The 19,416-nt window shown below is 43.4% G+C and overlaps 1 protein-coding gene across 3 annotated transcripts in view; it reads left to right on the top strand.

Annotated features, from left to right (window-relative positions):
• Window positions 1–19,416, top strand: part of LOC115101207 (colorectal mutant cancer protein-like) — a 133,503-nt gene that overhangs the window by 44,782 nt on the left and 69,305 nt on the right. For all 3 annotated transcript variants that reach the window (XM_065004794.1, XM_065004795.1, XM_065004796.1), the window contains one exon: window positions 17,686–17,799. In XM_065004794.1, the coding sequence (XP_064860866.1) occupies window positions 17,686–17,799 (114 nt within the window). The remainder of the gene's footprint in view (window positions 1–17,685; window positions 17,800–19,416) is intronic.

Genomic DNA, 19,416 nt, shown 5'->3' on the forward strand with positions numbered 1-19,416 from the left:
GGAGGAATAAGTGATTCAGAGCTTTATGTACTTTGATGAAGTAAAGTACTTGTTATCAAGGTGGAGGCCTCACTGCTAATTCCTGGAATCTGTGGTCTCAGGAAGAGAGGTCTCTGTCCAGACTGTGTGTCTGCTGTGTCCAGTAGGAGTTCCAGGTCATGGCCACTCACTCCTGACCTTTCACCCTGGACACAGCCTGTCCTGTCCACTTCACTAATGTCTCTCTACCCCTTTATATACACACACACACACACACACACACCAGCTCTGATTCCGCATTCCTGTCTCCACGCCGTGTTTCAGTTTGTGTTGCCCTTCCCCGCTCTGTGGAGGGAAAGGGAGGGGGTTAGAAGTCTAGTAGTGCCCAGGGACCGTTCTCAGTGCTCAGTCCAATAGAAGGCAGCTGCACTGACTAACAGCGAAGGCCCCAACGCTGCGACTAACACCCCCCACCACTAGGACAGGAAGGAAAGGGCGACATTAACAACAAAAGGTGAAAAAACACACAGAGGAGAGCAGAGCAGCCCTTTGTTTCAGGGGGAACTTACACAGTAAAGCCTCCACAATGGACAGAACACCACCGCGAGAGAGCTTATATTGTAGTTTTAGGAGGGTAAACCCTGAGGCTGTTGTTTTCCAGTAGTAGTGTAGTTCTGTTGGTGGAAACACAATGGCATGCTGGGCGACCGTGTGCTACCTCTGAGCAGGAGATGAAGACAAGCTACAGCCTGGAGGAGAAACACACACAGCGCCTTGGTCAGGGGAAGAGGGGGAGCACCGATAAGGAGAAAAGAGGAGCAAAGACAGGAGAAGAACAAAGAGAGACTTTGACAAGAGTAGAGGATGAGGTGAGACTTACAGTAGGAAGTAAGAGACAGAGGAGCAAAGCGTGTAAAGGAGGGAAGGCGGGTAGAGTAGTTTCAGAGAAGAGGAGTTGGAGCAGCGAAGCAAATGAGAAGACTGAGGGGAGGCCCTCTTTGGGGAAGAGAAACAAATGAGAGGATTTGGTAGGAGAGGCCAGAAGAGGGGGAGAGAGAGGAGGGTCGCATGAGGCTCCTCCACCACAGCTGTCTGTTTGTTTATGAAAGGTGAGTTTGTTCATGCCTGTCAGCCAACCATGTGGGTATTCACAGCTGAGGGAGGGGGCACAGAGGCTCAGAGGGGTGACAGTGGGTGGAGGTGAAGCAGTAGTAGTCTCTGACAAGCGGTGGTGCGTTAGGTTGACTACTTCCCTTAAAGAGATGCGGTAGACAGACATACTTCGTTTTCTTGACCAGTCTACCTAGTTTTAATTTATTCAGCCCATCAGTTGTTTTATTTTCGTACTTTGTCAAGCAAATGTTTTTCTTTCACGTTTTTAATGGGGGAATTTGTTTATGTTAAGGTCTGTCGTCTAATAACTGCTGCAGTGATCTTTCTATTTTACGGCACCGTTAAGCTACACAAGCTGGATTTGTTTCATATTATACAGGCTAAAGGAGGAGGGCTTTGTGTGAATGGTAATGAAGATGATTATTTCCTATCTCTATGCCTTTGTCCCTAGGACATGGCCTGTTATTGGTTGTGCATCAGATTTATCCTGTCGGATGTCACAGATTCCTTCCTTATCCCCCTTATCAGAGGTTGTCTTTCATAAACGCTTTTAGAAGTATTGTACTTTTATCTGTGTTTGCTCTTTCTGTTTAACAATCATGCTATAATTCAACTATCAAAAAGGCTTTTGAATTATACAGAGTATAGATAAATCAGACCGCAAACCATTTTTGGGAAATACCAAAAATATTGGCATTATTGTGTATTTTAATATCTAAATATACACTGAGTGTACAAAACATTTGGGGAACTTTCTAATATGTAGTTGCACCCTCTTACCCTCAGAAAAGCCTCAATTTGTCTGGGTGTGGACTCTACAAGGTGTCGAAAACATTCCACAGGGATGTGGGCCCATGTTGACTCCAATTTTTGTAATTGTTTTATTTCACCTTTATTTAACCAGGTAGGGAAGTTGAGAACAAGTTCTCATTTACAATTGCGAACTGACCAAGATAAAGCAAAGCAGTTCGACACATACAACAACACAGAGTTACACATTGAGTAAAACAAACATACAGTCAATAATACAGTAGAAAAACAAGTATATATACAATGTGAGCAAATGAGGTGAGATAAGGGAGGTAAAGGCAAAAAAAAGAGGCCATGGTGTCGAAGTAAATACAATATAGCATGTAAAACACTGGAATGGTAGATTTGCAGTGGAAGAATGTGCAAGGTAGAGATAGAAATAATAGGGTGCAAAGGAGAAAAATAACTAAATAAATACAGTAGGGGGAGAGGTAGTTGTTTGGGCTAAATTATAGATGGGTTATGTACAGGTGCAGTAATCTGTGAGCTGCTCTGACAGCTGGTGCTGAAAGCTAGTGAGGGAGATAAGTGTCTCCAGTTTCAGAGATTTTTGTAGTTCACTCCAGTAATTGGCAGCAGAGAACTAGAAGGAGAGGCGGTCAAAGGAATAATTGGTTTTGGGGGTGACCAGAGAGATATACCTGCTGGAGCGCGTGCTACAGGTGGGTGCTGATATGGTGACCAGCGAGCTGAGATAAGGGGGGACTTTACCTAGCAGGGTCTTGTAGATGACCTGGAGCCAGTGGGTTTGGCGACGAGTATGAAGCGAGGACCAGCCAACGAGAGCGTACAGGTCGCAGTGGTGGGTAGTATATGGGGCTTTGGTGACAAAACGGATGGCACTGTGATAGACTGCATCCAATTTATTGAGTAGGGTATTGGAGGCTATTTTGTAAATGACATCGCCGAAGTCGAGGATCGGTAGGATGGTCAGTTTTACAAGGGTATGTTTGGCAGCATGAGTGAAGGATGTTTTTTTGCGAAATAGGAAGCCGATTCTAGATTTAACTTTGGATTGGAGATGTTTGATGTGAGTCTGGAAGGAGAGTTTACTGTCTAACCAGACACCTAGGTATTTGTAGTTGTCCACATATTCTAAGTCAGAACCGTCCAGAGTAGTGATGTTGGAGGGGCGGGCAGGTGCAGGCAGCGATCGGTTGAAGTTTTACTTGTATTTAAGAGCAATTGGAGACCACGGAAGGAGAGTTGTATGGCATTGAAGCTCATCTGGAGGGTTGTTAACACAGTGTCCAAAGAAGGGCCAGAAGTATACAGAATGGTGTCGTCTGCGTAGAGGTGGATCAGAGACTCACCAGCAGCAAGAGCGACATCATTGATGTATACAGAGAAGAGAGTCGGTCCAAGAATTGAACCCTGTGGCACCCCAATAGAGACTGCCAGAGGCCCGGACAACAGGCCCTCCGATTTGACACACTGAACTCTATCAGAGAAGTAGTTGGTGAACTAGACCAGGCAATCATTTGAGAAACAAAGGCTGTCGAGTCTGCCGATGAGGATGTGGTGATTGACAGAGTCGAAAGCCTTGGCCAGGTCAATAAATACGGCTGCACAGTATTGTTTCTTATCGATGGCGGTTAAGATATCGTTTAGGACCTTGAGCGTTGCTGAGGTGCACCCATGACCAGCTCTGAAACCAGATTGCATAGCCGAGAAGGTATGGTGGGATTCGAAATGGTCGATAATCTGTTTGTTGACTTGGCTTTTGAAGACCTTAGAAAGGCAGGGTAGGATAGGTCTGTAGCAGTTTGCGTCAAGAGTTCCCCCTTTTGAAGAGGGGGATTACCGCAGCTGCTTTCCAATCTTTGGGAAACTCAGACGACACAAGTGGTTGAACAGGCTAGAAATAGGGGTTGCAACAATTTCGGCAGATCATTTTAGAAAGAAAGGGTCCAGATTGTCTAGCCCGGCTGATTTGTAGGGGGCTCTTTCAGAACATCAGCTGACTGGATTTGGGAGAATGAGAAATGGGGAAGGCTTGGGCGAGTTGCTGTGGGGAGTGCAGTGCTGTTAACCGGGGCAGGGGTAGTCAGGTGGAAAGCATGGCCAGCCGTAGAAAAATGCTTATTGAAATTCTCAATTATAGTGGATTTATTGGTGGTGACAGTGTTTCCTCTCCTCAGTGCAGTGGGCAGCTGGGAGGAGGTGTTCTTATTCTCCATGTACTTTACAGTGTCCCAGAACTTTTTTGAGTTTGTGTTGCAGTAAGCACATTTCTGTTTGAAAAAGCTAGTCTTGGCTTTTCTAACTGCCTGTTTATATTGGTTTCTAGCTTCCCTGAAAAGTTGCATATCACGGGGGTTGTTCGATGCTAATGCAGAACGCCATAGGATGCTTCCCACAGTTGTGTCAAGTTGGCTGGATGTCTTTTGGGCGGTGGACCATTCTTGATACACATGGGAAACTGCTGAGAGTGTAAAATCCAACAGCGCTGCAGCTCTTGACACACTCAAACCAGTGCGCCTGGCACCTATTACCATACCCGTTCAAAGGCACTTAAATCTTTTGTCTTGCCCATTCACCCTCTGAATGGCATACAAAAACAATTACTGTCTCTGTCTCAAGGCTTAAAATGGTCTCCTCCCCTTCATATAGACTGATTCAAAGTGGATATAACAAGTGACCTCAATAAGGGATCATAGCTTTTCACCTGGATTCACCTGGTCAGTCTGTCATGTTTCATGAGCTAAAATAAAGATCCCAGAAATGTTCGATACTCACAATATTTCTCTCAAAAGTTGTGTACACATTTGTTTACATCCCTGTTAGTGAGCATTTCTCCTTTGCCAAGATAATCAATCCACCTGACAGGTGTGGCATATGACGAAGCTGATTAAACAGCATGATCATTACACAGGTGCACCTTGTGCTGGGGGACAAAGGTCACAATGTGCAGTTTTGTCACACAACACAATGCCAGGGTGTGTTTTGAGGGTGTGTGTAATTGGCATGCTGACTGCAGGAATGTCCACCAGAACTGTTTCCAGAAAATGTTATGTTAATTTCTCTACCATAAGCCACCAAAGTGGCAATTTGAATCTTGTCGTCCTCTCATCGCGCACCAGGTGCACGGTGTTTCCTCCGACACATTGGTGCGGCTGGCTTCCGAGTTGGATGCACGCTGTGTTAAGAAGCAGTGCGGCTTGGTTGGGTTGTGTATCGGAGGACGCATGACTTTCAACCTTCGTCTCTCCCGAGCCCGTATGGGAGTTGTAGCGATGAGACAAGATAGTAGCTACTAAAACAATTTGATACCACGCAATTGGGGAGAAAAACTGATAAAATTCAACAACAAAAAATATTTTAAAAAATAAAACTAGTCCAACGCTCTTAACCACCTGCCTCACGAGGAGCCCGCCTGTTACGCGAATGCAGTAAGAAGCCAAGTTAAGTTGCTAGCTAGCATTGAACTTAATCAATCATAATCACTAGTTATAACTACACATGGTTGATGATATTACTAGTTTATCTAGCGTGTCCTGCGTAGCATATAATCGTTGCAGTGCGCATTCGCAAAAAAGGACTGTCGTTGCTCCAACGTGTACCTAACCATAAACACCAATGCCTTTCTTAAAATCAATACACAGAAGGATATATTTTTAAACCTGCATATTTAGCTAAAAGAAATCCAGGTTAGCAGGCAATATTAACCAGGTGAAATTGTGTCACTTCTCTTGCGTTCATTGCACACAGAGTCAGGGTATATGCAACAGTTTGGGCCGCCTGGCTCATTGAGAATTAATTTGCCCGAATTTTACGTAATTATGACATAACATTGAAGGTTGTGCAATGTAACAGGAATATTTAGATTGATGGATGCCACCCGTTAGATAAAATACGGAACGGTTCCGTATTTCACTGAAAGAATAAACGTCTTGTTTTCGAGATGATAGTTTCCGGATTCGACCATATTAATGACCTAAGGCTCGCTTTTCTGTGTGTTATTATGGTATAATTAAGTCTATGATTTGATAGAGCAGTCTGACTGAGCGATGGTAGGCACCAGCAGGCTCATAAGCATTCATTCAAACAGCACTTTCGTGCGTTTTGCCAGCAGCTCTGCTGTTTATGACTTCAAGCCTATCAACTCCCGAGATTAGGCTGGTGTAACAATGTGATGTGAAATGGCTAGCTAGTTAGCGGGGTGCGCGCTAATAGCGTTTCAAACATCACTTGCTCTGAGACTTGGAGTAGTTGTTCCCCTTGCTCTGCATGGGTAACGCTGCTTCGAGGGTGGCTGTTGTCAGTGTGTTCCTGGTTCGAGCCCAGGTAGGAGCGAGGGGAGGGACAGAAGCTATACTGTTACACTGGCAATACTAAAGTACCTATAAGAACATACAATAGTCAAAGGTATATGAAATACAAATGGTATAGAGAGAAATAGTCCTATAATTCCTATAATAACTACAACCTAAAACGTCTTACCTGGGAATATTGAAGACTCATGTTAAAAGGAACCACCAGCTTTCATATGTTCTCATGTTCTGAGCAAGGAACTTAAACGTTAGCTTTCTTACATGGCACATATTGCACTTTAACTTTCTTCTCCAACACTTTGTTTTTGCATTATTTAAACCAAATTGAACATGTTTCATTATTTATGTGAGGCTAAATTTTATTGATGTATTATATTTATTGATATTAAGTTAAAATAAGTGTTCATTCAGTATTGTTGTAATTGTCATTATTACAAATACATTTAAAAAATCGTCCGATTAATCGGCATTGGCTTTTTTTGTCCTCCAATAATCGTTATCGGTATCGGCGTTGAAAAATCATAATCGGTCGACCTCTAGTCTGTATCAGCATGGAGTTAGCTTTCCCTGGGCTCAAGGTTACACTTTCGAATCTCATTTAGGGACTCTCTATGACCATTCCCGGTGTTTATGCCATCCCACTCCCAACACGGCAAATGTAGCCTAGCTGTCATGGTAAGCAACAATTTATTGAAAATTAGTTTTGGCAGGTTCGTATACAAAGTATTCCTAGGGATACAGTACAATGTCCTTGTGAGAGACCTGTGTGCCTAGATGGGGTGGGGGCATTGGGGAGAGGTGGAGGTATTAATGGTCGGAGGGTTGGCGTGTGTGGGTTTCTCCGGAAATTCCAATGCTTTTAAGGTAATTATAATCCCTGAGAAATGACAAATGACATATGGGTGGAATGCCGAAAGGAGGGAAGACCACTTCCCATGTGGCATCCAGACATTTCCTCAAAGTAAATAGGATGTGTGTGAATATAGGCTGTCAGAATGTCACACAGACGCATACCACTAGGAGAGCCTTTAAAACACCGCCTAGCCTAACATGCTAACCTGTTGGCACTTTCATAATGAGAAATACCTCAGCAAAGCCATTTGATCCCAAATCAGTTTTGTAGATTAGATTAGATTTTGATTTAGTCACATGCACAGGGTTGCAGATGTATGTTAACCTACTAGACGCCCCTCTGCATTGGAAGTTAAGTTAATTGACTAAAGGCCCATGTCTGTGAAGGGAGTTGTCAGGAGGCCATATACTGGGGCTAATAACAAGAACAACAAAACAATTCTACCCTATGTATGCCACAGTAGGGTTGCAAAATTCCGGGAACTTTCAATAAATTCCCTGGTTTTCCAGAAATCCTGGTTGCAGGATACCGGATTTCCTGCTTATTCCTTCCTGTATCTGGGATATCGAGAGAACTTGGGAATGTATTAAAGTTCCTGGAATTTTGCAATCCTACACCACATTTTACCTAAACTGAGTATACCAAACATTACAGTGCCTTCAGAAGGTATTCAGACCCCTTGACTTTTTCCGCATTTTGTTACAATACAGCCTTATTTTTAAATGGTTTAAACATGTTTTTTTTTATCCTCAGCAATCTACACACAATTCCCCATAATGACAAAGAAAAAACAGTTTTTTAGACATTTTTGTTTTTTATTTACATAAGTATTCAAACCCTTTGCTATGAGTCTTGAAATTGAGTGCAGGTGCGTCCTGTTTCCATTGATCATCCTTAGGATGTTTCTACAACTTGATTGGAGTCCACCTGTGTTAAATTCCATTGATTGGACATGATTTGGAAAGGCGCACAAACCTGTCTATATAAAGGTCCCACAGTTGACAGTGCAAGTCAGAGCAAAAACTAAGCCATGAAGTCGAAGGAATTGTCTGTAGAGCTGCTGGGTTTTTCAAGCTCAACAGTTTCCAGAGTGTATCAAGAATGGTCCATCACCCAAAGGACATCCAGCCAACTTGACATGACTGTTGGAAGCAGTGGAGTCAACATGGGCTAGCATCATTGTGGAATGCTTTCGACGCGTTGTAGTCCATGCCACAATGAATTTAGACTGTTCTGAAGGCAAAAGCGCGTTCAACTCAGTATTGGGAAGGTGTTCCTATTGTTTTGTACACTGTGTTCATTATGATATAAAATAATTCTACATGAAGCAATTTCTTGCCTCATTTCGTTTAATGCGCTAGGTACTGTTGCATGAATTGTTCTATACTAATTCAATTGCGAGCACAAGTGGGGGGAATAAATGTCTCTTGAACTGCATGTTTGAAACCCCTGACCAAACTGTTAAGGCTCTGATTGTTAAGGGTAAAACTGACCCTATATCTGAGTTCAATCAGGAGAGCAATGAATCTCAACACAGAAAAGCTTCAGTGTTAGCATTTTGCCAGCAGCCGGCAAGGCCACGTTTTTCCACTTGCCCTGAAAAGAACTCTGCGGAATGCTGCAGCTTTGGCAAAATAAAATGTAGAACACAAGGGCTGGCTCTAATGTATTAAATTAGCCTCAGCATCGAAGACTTCCCATGTGATCCATTTGTCTCTGTCTTCTGGCCATAACACAAATTAGACAAATGAATCACGTCGACTTCCCTCAGTATGTGGAGCACCAAACTATTTTTGGTGCAAGGCGGCGAGGTGAGAGATTGCTTCCAGCCTCTTTCGGAGCTTCTTTTTGTGGACCCTGACCGGGCAATTCATTGTTCCATTGGTTGACGTTTTTTTCTTCTGGCCTGAGGAAGGGTAGCTATTTGATAAATAAGCTGCATAGTTAGGCTGAATAAAGCTTGTACCTGCTTCATTCTGCCTTAGTGATGGCTAATGTACAATGTTGCCCTAGTTAGTACACATTTCTACTCTTGGTAGTGTACACAGTACAAACATCCTACTCACTACCTAGTGTTTGACTTTTATAGCTTGGGTTTAGCCATAGGCTCTAGAGTATAAAAACCCCTTTAATGTAAGTCTTCTCATTTTTACAACAGTGGTAGAGGCATCAAGACCTTTTATCTTCAGTTAATAGCTCACAGACACAGATTGGGGACAACCTTCATAAGGTCAATGAGTATGTAGCTTTCAGATTACTCAATTTGACTCAAATTGTTGAGCATACATAACTGACCATGCGGATACCATTTTGATATACGGCACTGTCTTGCATTTAATTGCTAGATATGACTTTTCCATTATCCACTAATGATAATGTATCTCTACCTGGTAATGTATCTCTACCTTCTCTTTCTGGTAAGTAATATTAGAATGAAAGGGTCATGCTTTAGGCTATTTTAAAGGAAGGTGTGTAAGGTTGACATGGACACACTGAGTGGTACTGATGGAGATGTTAGAGGATTGCCCTCCATCTGAAAAGGACACTTCTGGATTGCTGGGTGGCACCTGTAGAACCACCCTGCCCCCTACTCCCTCAACATAGATAATGGAAGTGCATCATGGGGCTCTATCATTTTACCCATGAGAACTTGCCCCGAGAAGCTGAAATGGCTAGGGGAGACAGAGAGAGATGTAGAGGCAAACTCTTCTCATACTTTGTTGATTTCAAAAAATCTTTTGACTCAATTTGGCATGAGGTCTGCTATACAAATTTATGGAAAGCGGTGGTGGGGGAAAACATACGATATTATAAAATCCATGTACACAAACAACAATTGGCAAAAAACACTTTTTTCCACGGTGCCATGGGGTGAGACAGCGATCCCCCTTGAGCCCCCACCCTCTTCAACATGCAGTGTATTCGGAATGTGTTCAGACTCCTTGACTTTTTCCACATTTTGTTACGCTACAATCTTATTCTAAAATGGATTAAATGTTTTTTTCCCCCTCATCAATCTACACACCATACACCATAATGACAAAGCAAAACTTTTTTTTTTTCATGTTTGCAAATGTATTAAAAATCTAAGCAGAAATATCACATTTACATAAGTAGGGCTGTGGCGGTCACAACATTTTGTCAGACGGTGTTTGTCAAGCAAATAACTGTCGGTCTCACGGTTATTGACCATTAATTAACAAACACATTTCGCATCTCCTGGCTTCCACACACAGCCTCAAGCCACTGATGCAGACCTTTGGAACATCTATATTTTAATAAGTCTTATAAATCCATGTAATATAGCTTACACCTTCACAATAAATCCATTATTTCTTTTAGACAGGTCTAAACAAGCATGATATGAAAAAAATCTATTTCAGAAGAACAGAATAGCATCCTCTGAGTTGTTCTTATGTTAGGTCCTCATCTGGCTATGCCAAATTTCTGTGGGCTACACTAGCTCATTTAGCAGACAAGATTTGCTTAGAATTCCATGGCATTATTTTATAGTATGAAAAATACAATTGAACAAAGCTGAATAAAATATAAATATTTTCTCCAAACAATTTGAGGGAGAGCGCACATTCTATTCTGTGTTGAGCAGTTAACAAAGAAATAGGTACTTCTATATGCTTTACTTATAGTTATTATTAATGTAACTGTAACGGTTTTCATGTGGTGAAGGAGAGTCGGACCAAACTGCAGCGTGTAGATTTCGATCCATGTTTAATAAAACAACGTAACACGAATCAAAACACAAACTCAACAAAACAATAAACGTAATGAAAACTGAAACAGCCTAAACTGGTGCAAACTAACACAGAATAAGGACATCAAGACACTAAGGACAATCACCCACAATACAACCAAAGAATATGGCTGCCTAAATATGGTTCCCAATCAGAGACAACGATAAACACCTGCCTCTGATTGAGAACCACTTCAGACAGCCATAGACTCTCCTAGAACACCCCACTAAGCTACAATCCCACTAAGCTACACACCACATACAAAAACCCATGTCACACCCTGGCCTGACCAAAACATGAAGAAAAACACAAAATACTTCGACCAGGGCGTGACAGAACCCCCCCCCCCCCTAAGGTGCGGACTCCCGAACGCACCTCAAAACAACAGGGAGGGTCCGGGTGGGCGTCTGTCCATGGTGGCGGCTGGGGACGCGGACCCCACTCAAACACTGTCTTAGTCCCTCTTCCTCGCGTCCCTGGATAGTCCACCCTCGCCGCCGACCATGGCCTAGTAGTCCTCACCCAGAACCCCACTGGACTGAGGAGCAGATCGGGACTGAAGGACAGCTCGGGACTGAGGCAGCTCGGGACTGAGGGGAAGCTCGGGAGTGAGAGGAAGCTCGGGAGTGAGAGAAAGCTCGAGAGTGAGAAAAAGCTCAGGAGTGAGAAAAAGCTCAGGGGTGAGAAGAAGCTCAGGAGTGAGAGGAAGCTCAGGCAGGTTGATGGATCTCCCAGATCCTGGCTGGCTGGTGGTTCCTGCAGATCCTGTCTGACTGGCAGATCCTGGCTGACTAGCGGATCTGGCAGATCCTGGCTGACTGGCAGATCCTGGCTGACTGGCGGATCCTGGCTGACTAGCGGATCTGGCAGATCCTGGCTGACTGGCACTTCTGGCGGATCCTGGCTGACTGGTGGATCCTGGCAGACTGGCGGATCTAATTGATCCTGGCTGACTGGCAGATCCTGGCCGACTGGCAGATCCTGGCCGACTGGCAGATCTGGCAGATCCTGGCTGACTGGCAGATCCTGGCCGACTGGCAGATCCTGGCCGACTGGCAGTTCTGGCTGACTGGCAGTTCTGGCGGATCCTGGCTGACTGGCAGTTCTGGCGGATCCTGGCTGACTGGTAGTTCTGTCAGATCCTGGCAGACTGGCGGATCTAACTGATCCTGGCTGACTGGCAGATCCTGGCCGACTGGCAGATCCTGGCCGACTGGCAGATCCTGGCCGACTGGCAGTTCTGGCAGATCCTGGCTGACTGGCAGATCCTGGCCGACTGGCAGATCCTGGCCGACTGGCAGATCCTGGCCGACTGGCAGTTCTGGCTGACTGGCAGTTCTGGCGGATCCTGGCTGACTGGCAGTTCTGGCGGATCCTGGCTGACTGGTAGTTCTGTCAGATCCTGGCTGACTGGCGGATCCTGGCTGACTGGCGGATCCTGGCACACTGGCGGATCCTGGCTGAATGGCGGATCTAACTGATCCTGGCAGACTGGCGGATCCTGGCAGACTGGCGGATCTACACGCTGCAGTTTGGCCAGCAATATGAGTGGGCCTAACAAACAGCAAAAGCACTAGCCTATGTCAATCTACCATCCCCCATAGTACAAAAGTCAACCTATTCTGTGCGAGAAATACATCTTCCAAACATATTCTGGGACAGTTGTGGGATGCAAAAGATCCCAAATTAATACAACCACGAGCATCAAAAAAACGTTTAACACACCGTGGATGTTGCAACAGATCAGAACATTTAGCTTAAAATGTTGATTTAACTATTAGGCTATTTCTTCACATTATAAGCGCAGCAACGCGCACATGGTAGTAGGCTACAAGCGTGAATGTTCCATTAGCGGGTAAACACCATTATCAAAAGTAACCGCAAATGCGATTATGCATGTAATGCTTTTAATAGGGTAGGGTACATTTTTATGGTGAAAATTGTCTTCCCCAAATTTGAAACTCACACGCTGCTTATGAATGTCAGTTAGCGGATTAATGTGCCTAATTTTAAGAAGTTATTTGGAGGCTTTAGTTGTGGTATAAACCTTCAAAACATGTAGGCTACATGAGGTGTGCGACTATTATTAGAAAAAGTTGCCCCAAAAAAAGAGGTATTGTTTCTTATGATGGGCATCATTCACAAGTGATAGGCTAATATTCTCACCCATCAGACTATTCGTGTCTTTGCATATACTAAATAATATGTCTGAAATGTGTTTTTCTTGAGATTGGAACATTATCATGCACCTGTCTCGACGCAGGTGTAGCGGGAAAAAATTTAAGTCATCTATTCACATAAATGGCTAAAGGAGGACACTTTTCCTGTGGTTCATTTTCATGCTAGCCAGGTAGGCTATACTCCTGTTGTAAAGATATACAATGTGCTTAATTTGAGGAAAGTTGAGAAATAAATATAGTAGGCTTAGCCCATAGAAAGCTGATGGGACCCTCCTCTTTTTAGTAGAGGCCATCACTCTGTTTTCTTGCGCAATTGCATAGCCTATAGAAATGTTGCGCAACATGAGCTCATGGGCTCTCATTAAGTTTTTGATTCGATTTTTGATTACATTTGCATTGATGTCACAGTGATTAGAGGGACAATAGAGTGCTGAGTACCAGGCAGTTAGCAAGTTTGGTAGGCTACTAATGACCATCAGCAGCATCAGAGCTTGGAGAAACCTAATTACCGTGACTAAACGGTCACGTGGAATTTGACTGCCTTCATGACTCATGACTGACAGTGTGGAGGTAATACGGTCACCGCAACAGCCCTACACATAAGAATTCAGACCCTTTACTCAGTACTTTGTTGAAGCACCTTTGGCAGCGACTACAGCCTTGAGTATGACGCGACAAGCTTGACACACCTTTATTTGGGGAGTTTCTCCTATTCTTCTCTGCAGATCCTCTCGAGCTCTGTCAGGTTGTATGGGGAATGTCGCTGCACAGCTATTTTCAGGTCTCCCCAGAGATGTTTGATCAGGTTCAAGTTTTCATCAAGGATCTTGCTGTACTTTGCTCCGTTTATCTTTCCTTTGATCCTGACTAGTCTTCCAGTTCCTGCAGCTGAACAACATCCCAACAGTATGATGCTGCCACCACCATGCATCACAGTAGGGATGGTCCCAGGTTTCCTCCAGACGTGACGATTGGCATTCAGTCCGAAGAGTTCAATCTTGATTTCATCAGACCAGAGAATCTTGTTTCTCATGGTCTGAGAGTCTTTAGGTGCTTTTTGGTCAACTCCAAGTGGGATGCCATGCCTTTTACTGAGGAGTGGCTTCCGTCTGGCCACTCAAGCCTGATTGGTGGGGTGCTGTAGAGAAGGTTGTTCGTCTGGAAGGTTCTCCCATCTCCACATAGGAACTCTGGAGCTCTGTTAGAGTGACCATTGGGTTCCTTCCTTACCCAGATCTATGCCTTGACACAATCCTGTGCTCTGACATTCACTGTCAACTGTGGGACCTTATATAGATGTGTGTGCTTTCCCAAATCATGTCAAATCAATTGAACTCACCACAGGTGGACTCCAGTCAAGTTGTAGAAACATCTCAAGGATGATAAATGGAAACAGGATGCACCTGAGCTCAATTTCAAGTCTCAAAGCAAAGTGTCTGAATACTTATGTAAATAAGCTATTTCTGCTTTTTCATTTTTAATACATTTGCCAAATTTTCTAAAACCCCTTTTTCGCTTTGTCATTATGAGAGAGTAAGTAAATAAATAAAAATGGTATGGGGTCACCAATTACCTCTACGTCATGCCTCTGCCTGCCTTTCTGTCTCCCATGTCATTTCCTCATTTTACCTCTGATCTCTCTCTCTCCCGTGACCACAGCACAATCTCATGCCAAAACCCAGTAAGAATTGGCCGCAACCCACCATTTGGCAAACAGGCTACACAAACAATCGATTGGATGTGGACCGAACAGGGTTTCCTGTTGAAGTAATGTTAGTTCTGGTGGTTGGCCCCTTCAGTTGAGCAAATGGTGATTACTGGTAAAACTAGGCACAAGGCATTGAATTATGTCATTGTCTCACTCACTTGACTTATCATGCAGGCCTAACCTAAGTTTTCATGCACACTACAGTGTTATACAGTATATCAATATAAAAGCTAATACTGTATCGATCTAATCCTAGATTGATTTATATTATCTATGAATTAGGGCTTTTTTGAAATGCTCCCTCCATCCCTCTCTGCTTGAGTGTTAATGGCCCATTCTGAATAGCAGGTGATCCTTGCAGTCCCTCTCACTTCCTGAGAGGATTAATTCAAGGTGTTTCTCTCCCTCAGGACTGATCAGAGACGGCAGAGGAAACACAGTATCGCTGGTTAATTAATTCACACCGCTGCTTACGCAGCAATACATACTGTACTTGTTCTGTCCAGAGTTATGGTAGTAAAATAGTCTTTGTATGGAGTGCTGTGTATAGAGAAATGTAGGAATAGTGAAATGGTGTGAAGAAAAGATTCACCTTGAAGTTGTGTGAATGAACAACACTTTCTTTTTGAGTACTGTGTAGCTGACTTTTCACCAAGAATGTACTATTCAGGAGTTATTGTAGAAAGTACTGAGTCCAAAAGATTCTCCTTGAATTATTGTAAGCCTGTATGGACTACATGCATGTTTTGAATTGTTTTTGTGTAGCCTGTTTGCCAAATGGTGGGTTGCGGACAATTCTTACTGTTTTTTTTTCTTGAGATTGTGCTGTCGCTCTTGTTGCTGGTGATTCTCTGATCCACCTCTAGGCAGATGAGACCATTCTGTATACTTCTGGCCCTTCTTTGGACAATGTGTTAACTAACCTCCAGACGAGCTTCAATGCCATACCAATCTCCTTCCGTTGACTGCAACTGCTCTTAAATGCAAGTAAAACTAAATGCATGCTCTTCAACTGATCGCTGCCTGCACCTGCCCGCCCGTCCAACATCACTACTCTGGATGGTTCTGACTTAAAATATGTGGACAACTACAAATACCTACGTGTCTGGTTAGACTGTAAACTCTCCTTCGAGACTCACATCAAACATCTCCAATCCAAAATTAAATCTAGAATCGGCTTCCTATTTCGCAAAAAAAGCATCTTTCACTCATGCTGCCAAACATACCCTCGTAAAACCGACCATCCTACCGATCCTCGACTTCGGCGATGTCATTTACAAAATAGCCCTCAACACTCTACTCAGCAAATTGGATGCAGTCTATCACAGTGCCATCCGTTTTGTCACCAAAGCCCCATATACTACCCACCATTTCAACCTATGCGCTCTCGTTGGCTGGCCCTCGCTTCATATTCGTCGCCAAACTCACTGGCTCCAGGTCATCTACAAGACTCTGCTAGGTAAAGCCCTGCCTTATCTCAGCTCACTGGTCACCATAGCAACACCCACCCGTAGCACTCTCTCCAACAGGTATATCTCACTAGTCACCCCAAAGCCAATTTCTCCTTTGGCCGCCTTTCCTTCCAGTTCTCTGCTGCCAATGACTGGAACAAACTGCAAAAATCACTCATGCTGGAGACTCGTATCTCCCTCACTAGCTTTAAGCACCAGCTGTCAGTGCAGCTCACAGATCACTGCACATAGCCCATCTGTAATATAGCCCATCCAACTACCTCATCCCTATACTGTATTTATTTATTTATCTTGCTCCTTTGCACCCCAGTATCTCTACTTGCACATTCAGTGTTTAATTGGTATATTGTAATGACTTATTATTTTTTGCCTTACCTCCCTAATCTTACCTCATTTGCACAGACTGTATATAGTTTTTTTCTACTGTATTATTGACTCTATGTTTATTTATTCCATGTGTAACTCTGTGTTGTTGTGTGTCGAACTGCTTTGCTTTATTCTTGGCCAGGTCGCAGTTGTAAATGAGAACTTGTTCTCAACTGGTTAAATAAAGGTGATGTAAAAAAATTTTTTTTTAAATGGTCAAAGGTTAGGCTAGTAACATTTCTTTGTCTAGAGATCCACAAGAAAATTAGAAGTGGTTTAGTTTGGTCTCAGAAGGTTTTGGAACCACTGTACTGCAGATAGAACTCAAGTAGTAGGTTTGAGTTAGGTTAGCAGTGGAGGCTAACTTTAGCATCACAGATCTGTGTTGGGTATATATGGAGGTTGGTCTGTCTTTTTTTTTCTTCCCTTGAAAACCAAGTCTGCTCCTTTTGTCTAGTTTGGAAAGGACTCTCATTGTAGCTTAGTGGCATGCAGCCCCATTTGTATCTGCACTCAGTCTCTGCCTAGTCATGACAGCTCTAATTCCTCTCTAAAAGTTAAGCCTCCACACTGCATGATGAAACAAAGGTTGTCGCAGAGAAGTTTGTTGTGTTTTTCTGTCGCAGTATGCTGAGGTAAGGGGTAAGAGTTTTCTAATGCCCCTAGGCATATCTTTTGTGAGACTTTCTTCTCGATATGAGAAAGCAGGACTGTGTTTTTTTTAGTTTATTGTGTTAGTCTTAATCTACCATTTAAAAACCCTGTTCATATTTTTCCATGGAAAATGTAGGCCTAAGTCGATTTTTGGCATTAGAAATGTATAAGGCTTAAAGAATGACTGTGAGCAGGCTAACTGAATAGAGTTGTGTGTGTGTGTGTGTGTGTGTGTGTGTGTGTGTGAGAGTGAGTCCTCAGGCAGCTGAACGGGCTTGTGTGTGCGTGACACCTCAGCCCACCCAAGTGAAAATTCTACATGCTCCACATGATAAAGTGTTAGCGCTCTCTCTGTTCTGTATCAGGGCTTAAACTCTTCGAGGGAGAGTGTGGAGGTTGGAAGTGTGTGTGCTCTGTAATCATTGTATCTGTTGTAACTTGGTCTGTGTATGTGTGTGCTTGTATCCATGCCTGTGTGTGTGTGTTATGGTTCTAACCCTCTCTTCTCTCCCCTTTCTCTGTAGCTCCAGCTGACAGCCCTGGCCTCGTGGAAGGGGGACTTGGTGGAGCTGAACAAGCGGCTGGTGCAGACGGAGAGAGAAAGAGAGCTGCTAGAGAAGAGACTGGCCAAAGCACAGGTACTCTACCGGACAATATATGTAAATATTGTATATTCACATGGATTCATATTCTGTATTGTGAACTCACCTTTTACCTTAACTTAAGCTTACCATCAAAGTCCCATGCCAAGATAATTGCTGTAATGCTGTGGGTACCACCACCACCACCTCATCTAAAGCCTTACAAATCTGAATAACATTTATGTCCATAAGCCAGCTGCAGTGGATCTCTCATCATGATCAATCATTTGTGAAACCCTGTGTAAATGGTTCCTCATTCCCCCTCCTCTTTTCTGCACCTGTTGTTTAGAACTCTCTGGTATGCAAAAGATCCTTTTTAGGATTTGTATCTTTGAATAATAACCCAAACTGCTCTGATGGATGTTAAAGAACTACAGTAAAATGGAATTGAACTGGCTTCACATAAGATATTCTTTCGATGTATGTTTTTTGAAGAATATCCAGGAATAGCTGACGGGTCACATAGGCACTGATTTGCATGGCTTACCTCCCTCCCAAAACAACCAGTCCTTATGCTCCAATCAGAGTTGTTACTCGTCCAAGAATAGATGCAGAATTCTGATAAACATCATCACGGAGATCATGGTTGTTACTATCTAGCATGCGCTCGAAATGAACTATTTTCAGCAATCGGGTATCACTTTCCCATTACATTGCTCATAGTATCGTATTATTTACTAGAAGCTTTGCTTTTTAAATAATGAGGAAATTGATTTGGCATGAAGCAACACTCCCCATATGTCACTGGAACCAGGAAGCCTCAGTAACCATGCCAACTGCTTAGCTTCGATCTGCTTTGTAGTTTTCCCAGTCCCAGTGATTGACACTGGCACTCTCCTAGGAGGGAGTTTTGGGCTCTACCTCTCTGTGTGTGTGTGTGTGTGTGTGTGTGTGTGTGTGTGTGTGTGTGTGTGTGTGTGTGTGTGTGTGTGTGTGTGTGTGTGTGGACAGAATGAATGGGTGTGCTAACGTTTTTTTATCTAATGGAATGAGTGTAATAGCGAGACAGATTGTGTGAGTACCTGTTCTATAAATGCCTGGGGAATTGTCTTTAAGTTAAGAAGCTGTTTATTCAGACATGGCCTTCTGAAGCATCTCCCTCAGGCTGTTAGACTCAGTCTCTCTCAGTGGGCCACCACTACGTGTCTCCCTGGAACCCTGCAAACAGACACAGCACTGGTTCAAAGAGCTGTGGAATACCTTTGCTGGCACCTACATCGACTATGGGTATTTTCCTCGTGGTGATGTTTTTAAACAAAAGGCAATCTGTTACTGTAATTTGTGTTAAATATTGATGCTAGAAGCTATTTGGTTTTGTCGGTTTCCCACCTGTTCCGCTGGATTTAGATGAAGAGGGATAGGCCACGAGTTAAAGAAAATAAAGAAGTAGCTTGAACTGTACTTGCACTGGATGCCATTGTGTTTGGAGAGGAGTGAATAGAATGAAACCTGACATTGGTAGTTGTAGAGAGACTGATCGATTAGATAGTGATGTCATCATACCAAGATTCTACAGATAGCACTAGGCCTATATCAGCACTGGCAGACAATTGAAACATTTGGCTCTTTTTTTATGATACAAACTATCTACATATCTCATTCTGTTAGTGTCTG

The sequence above is a fragment of the Oncorhynchus nerka genome, linkage group LG19 (assembly GCF_034236695.1).
Source record: "Oncorhynchus nerka isolate Pitt River linkage group LG19, Oner_Uvic_2.0, whole genome shotgun sequence".
Lineage (NCBI taxonomy): Eukaryota > Metazoa > Chordata > Actinopteri > Salmoniformes > Salmonidae > Oncorhynchus > Oncorhynchus nerka.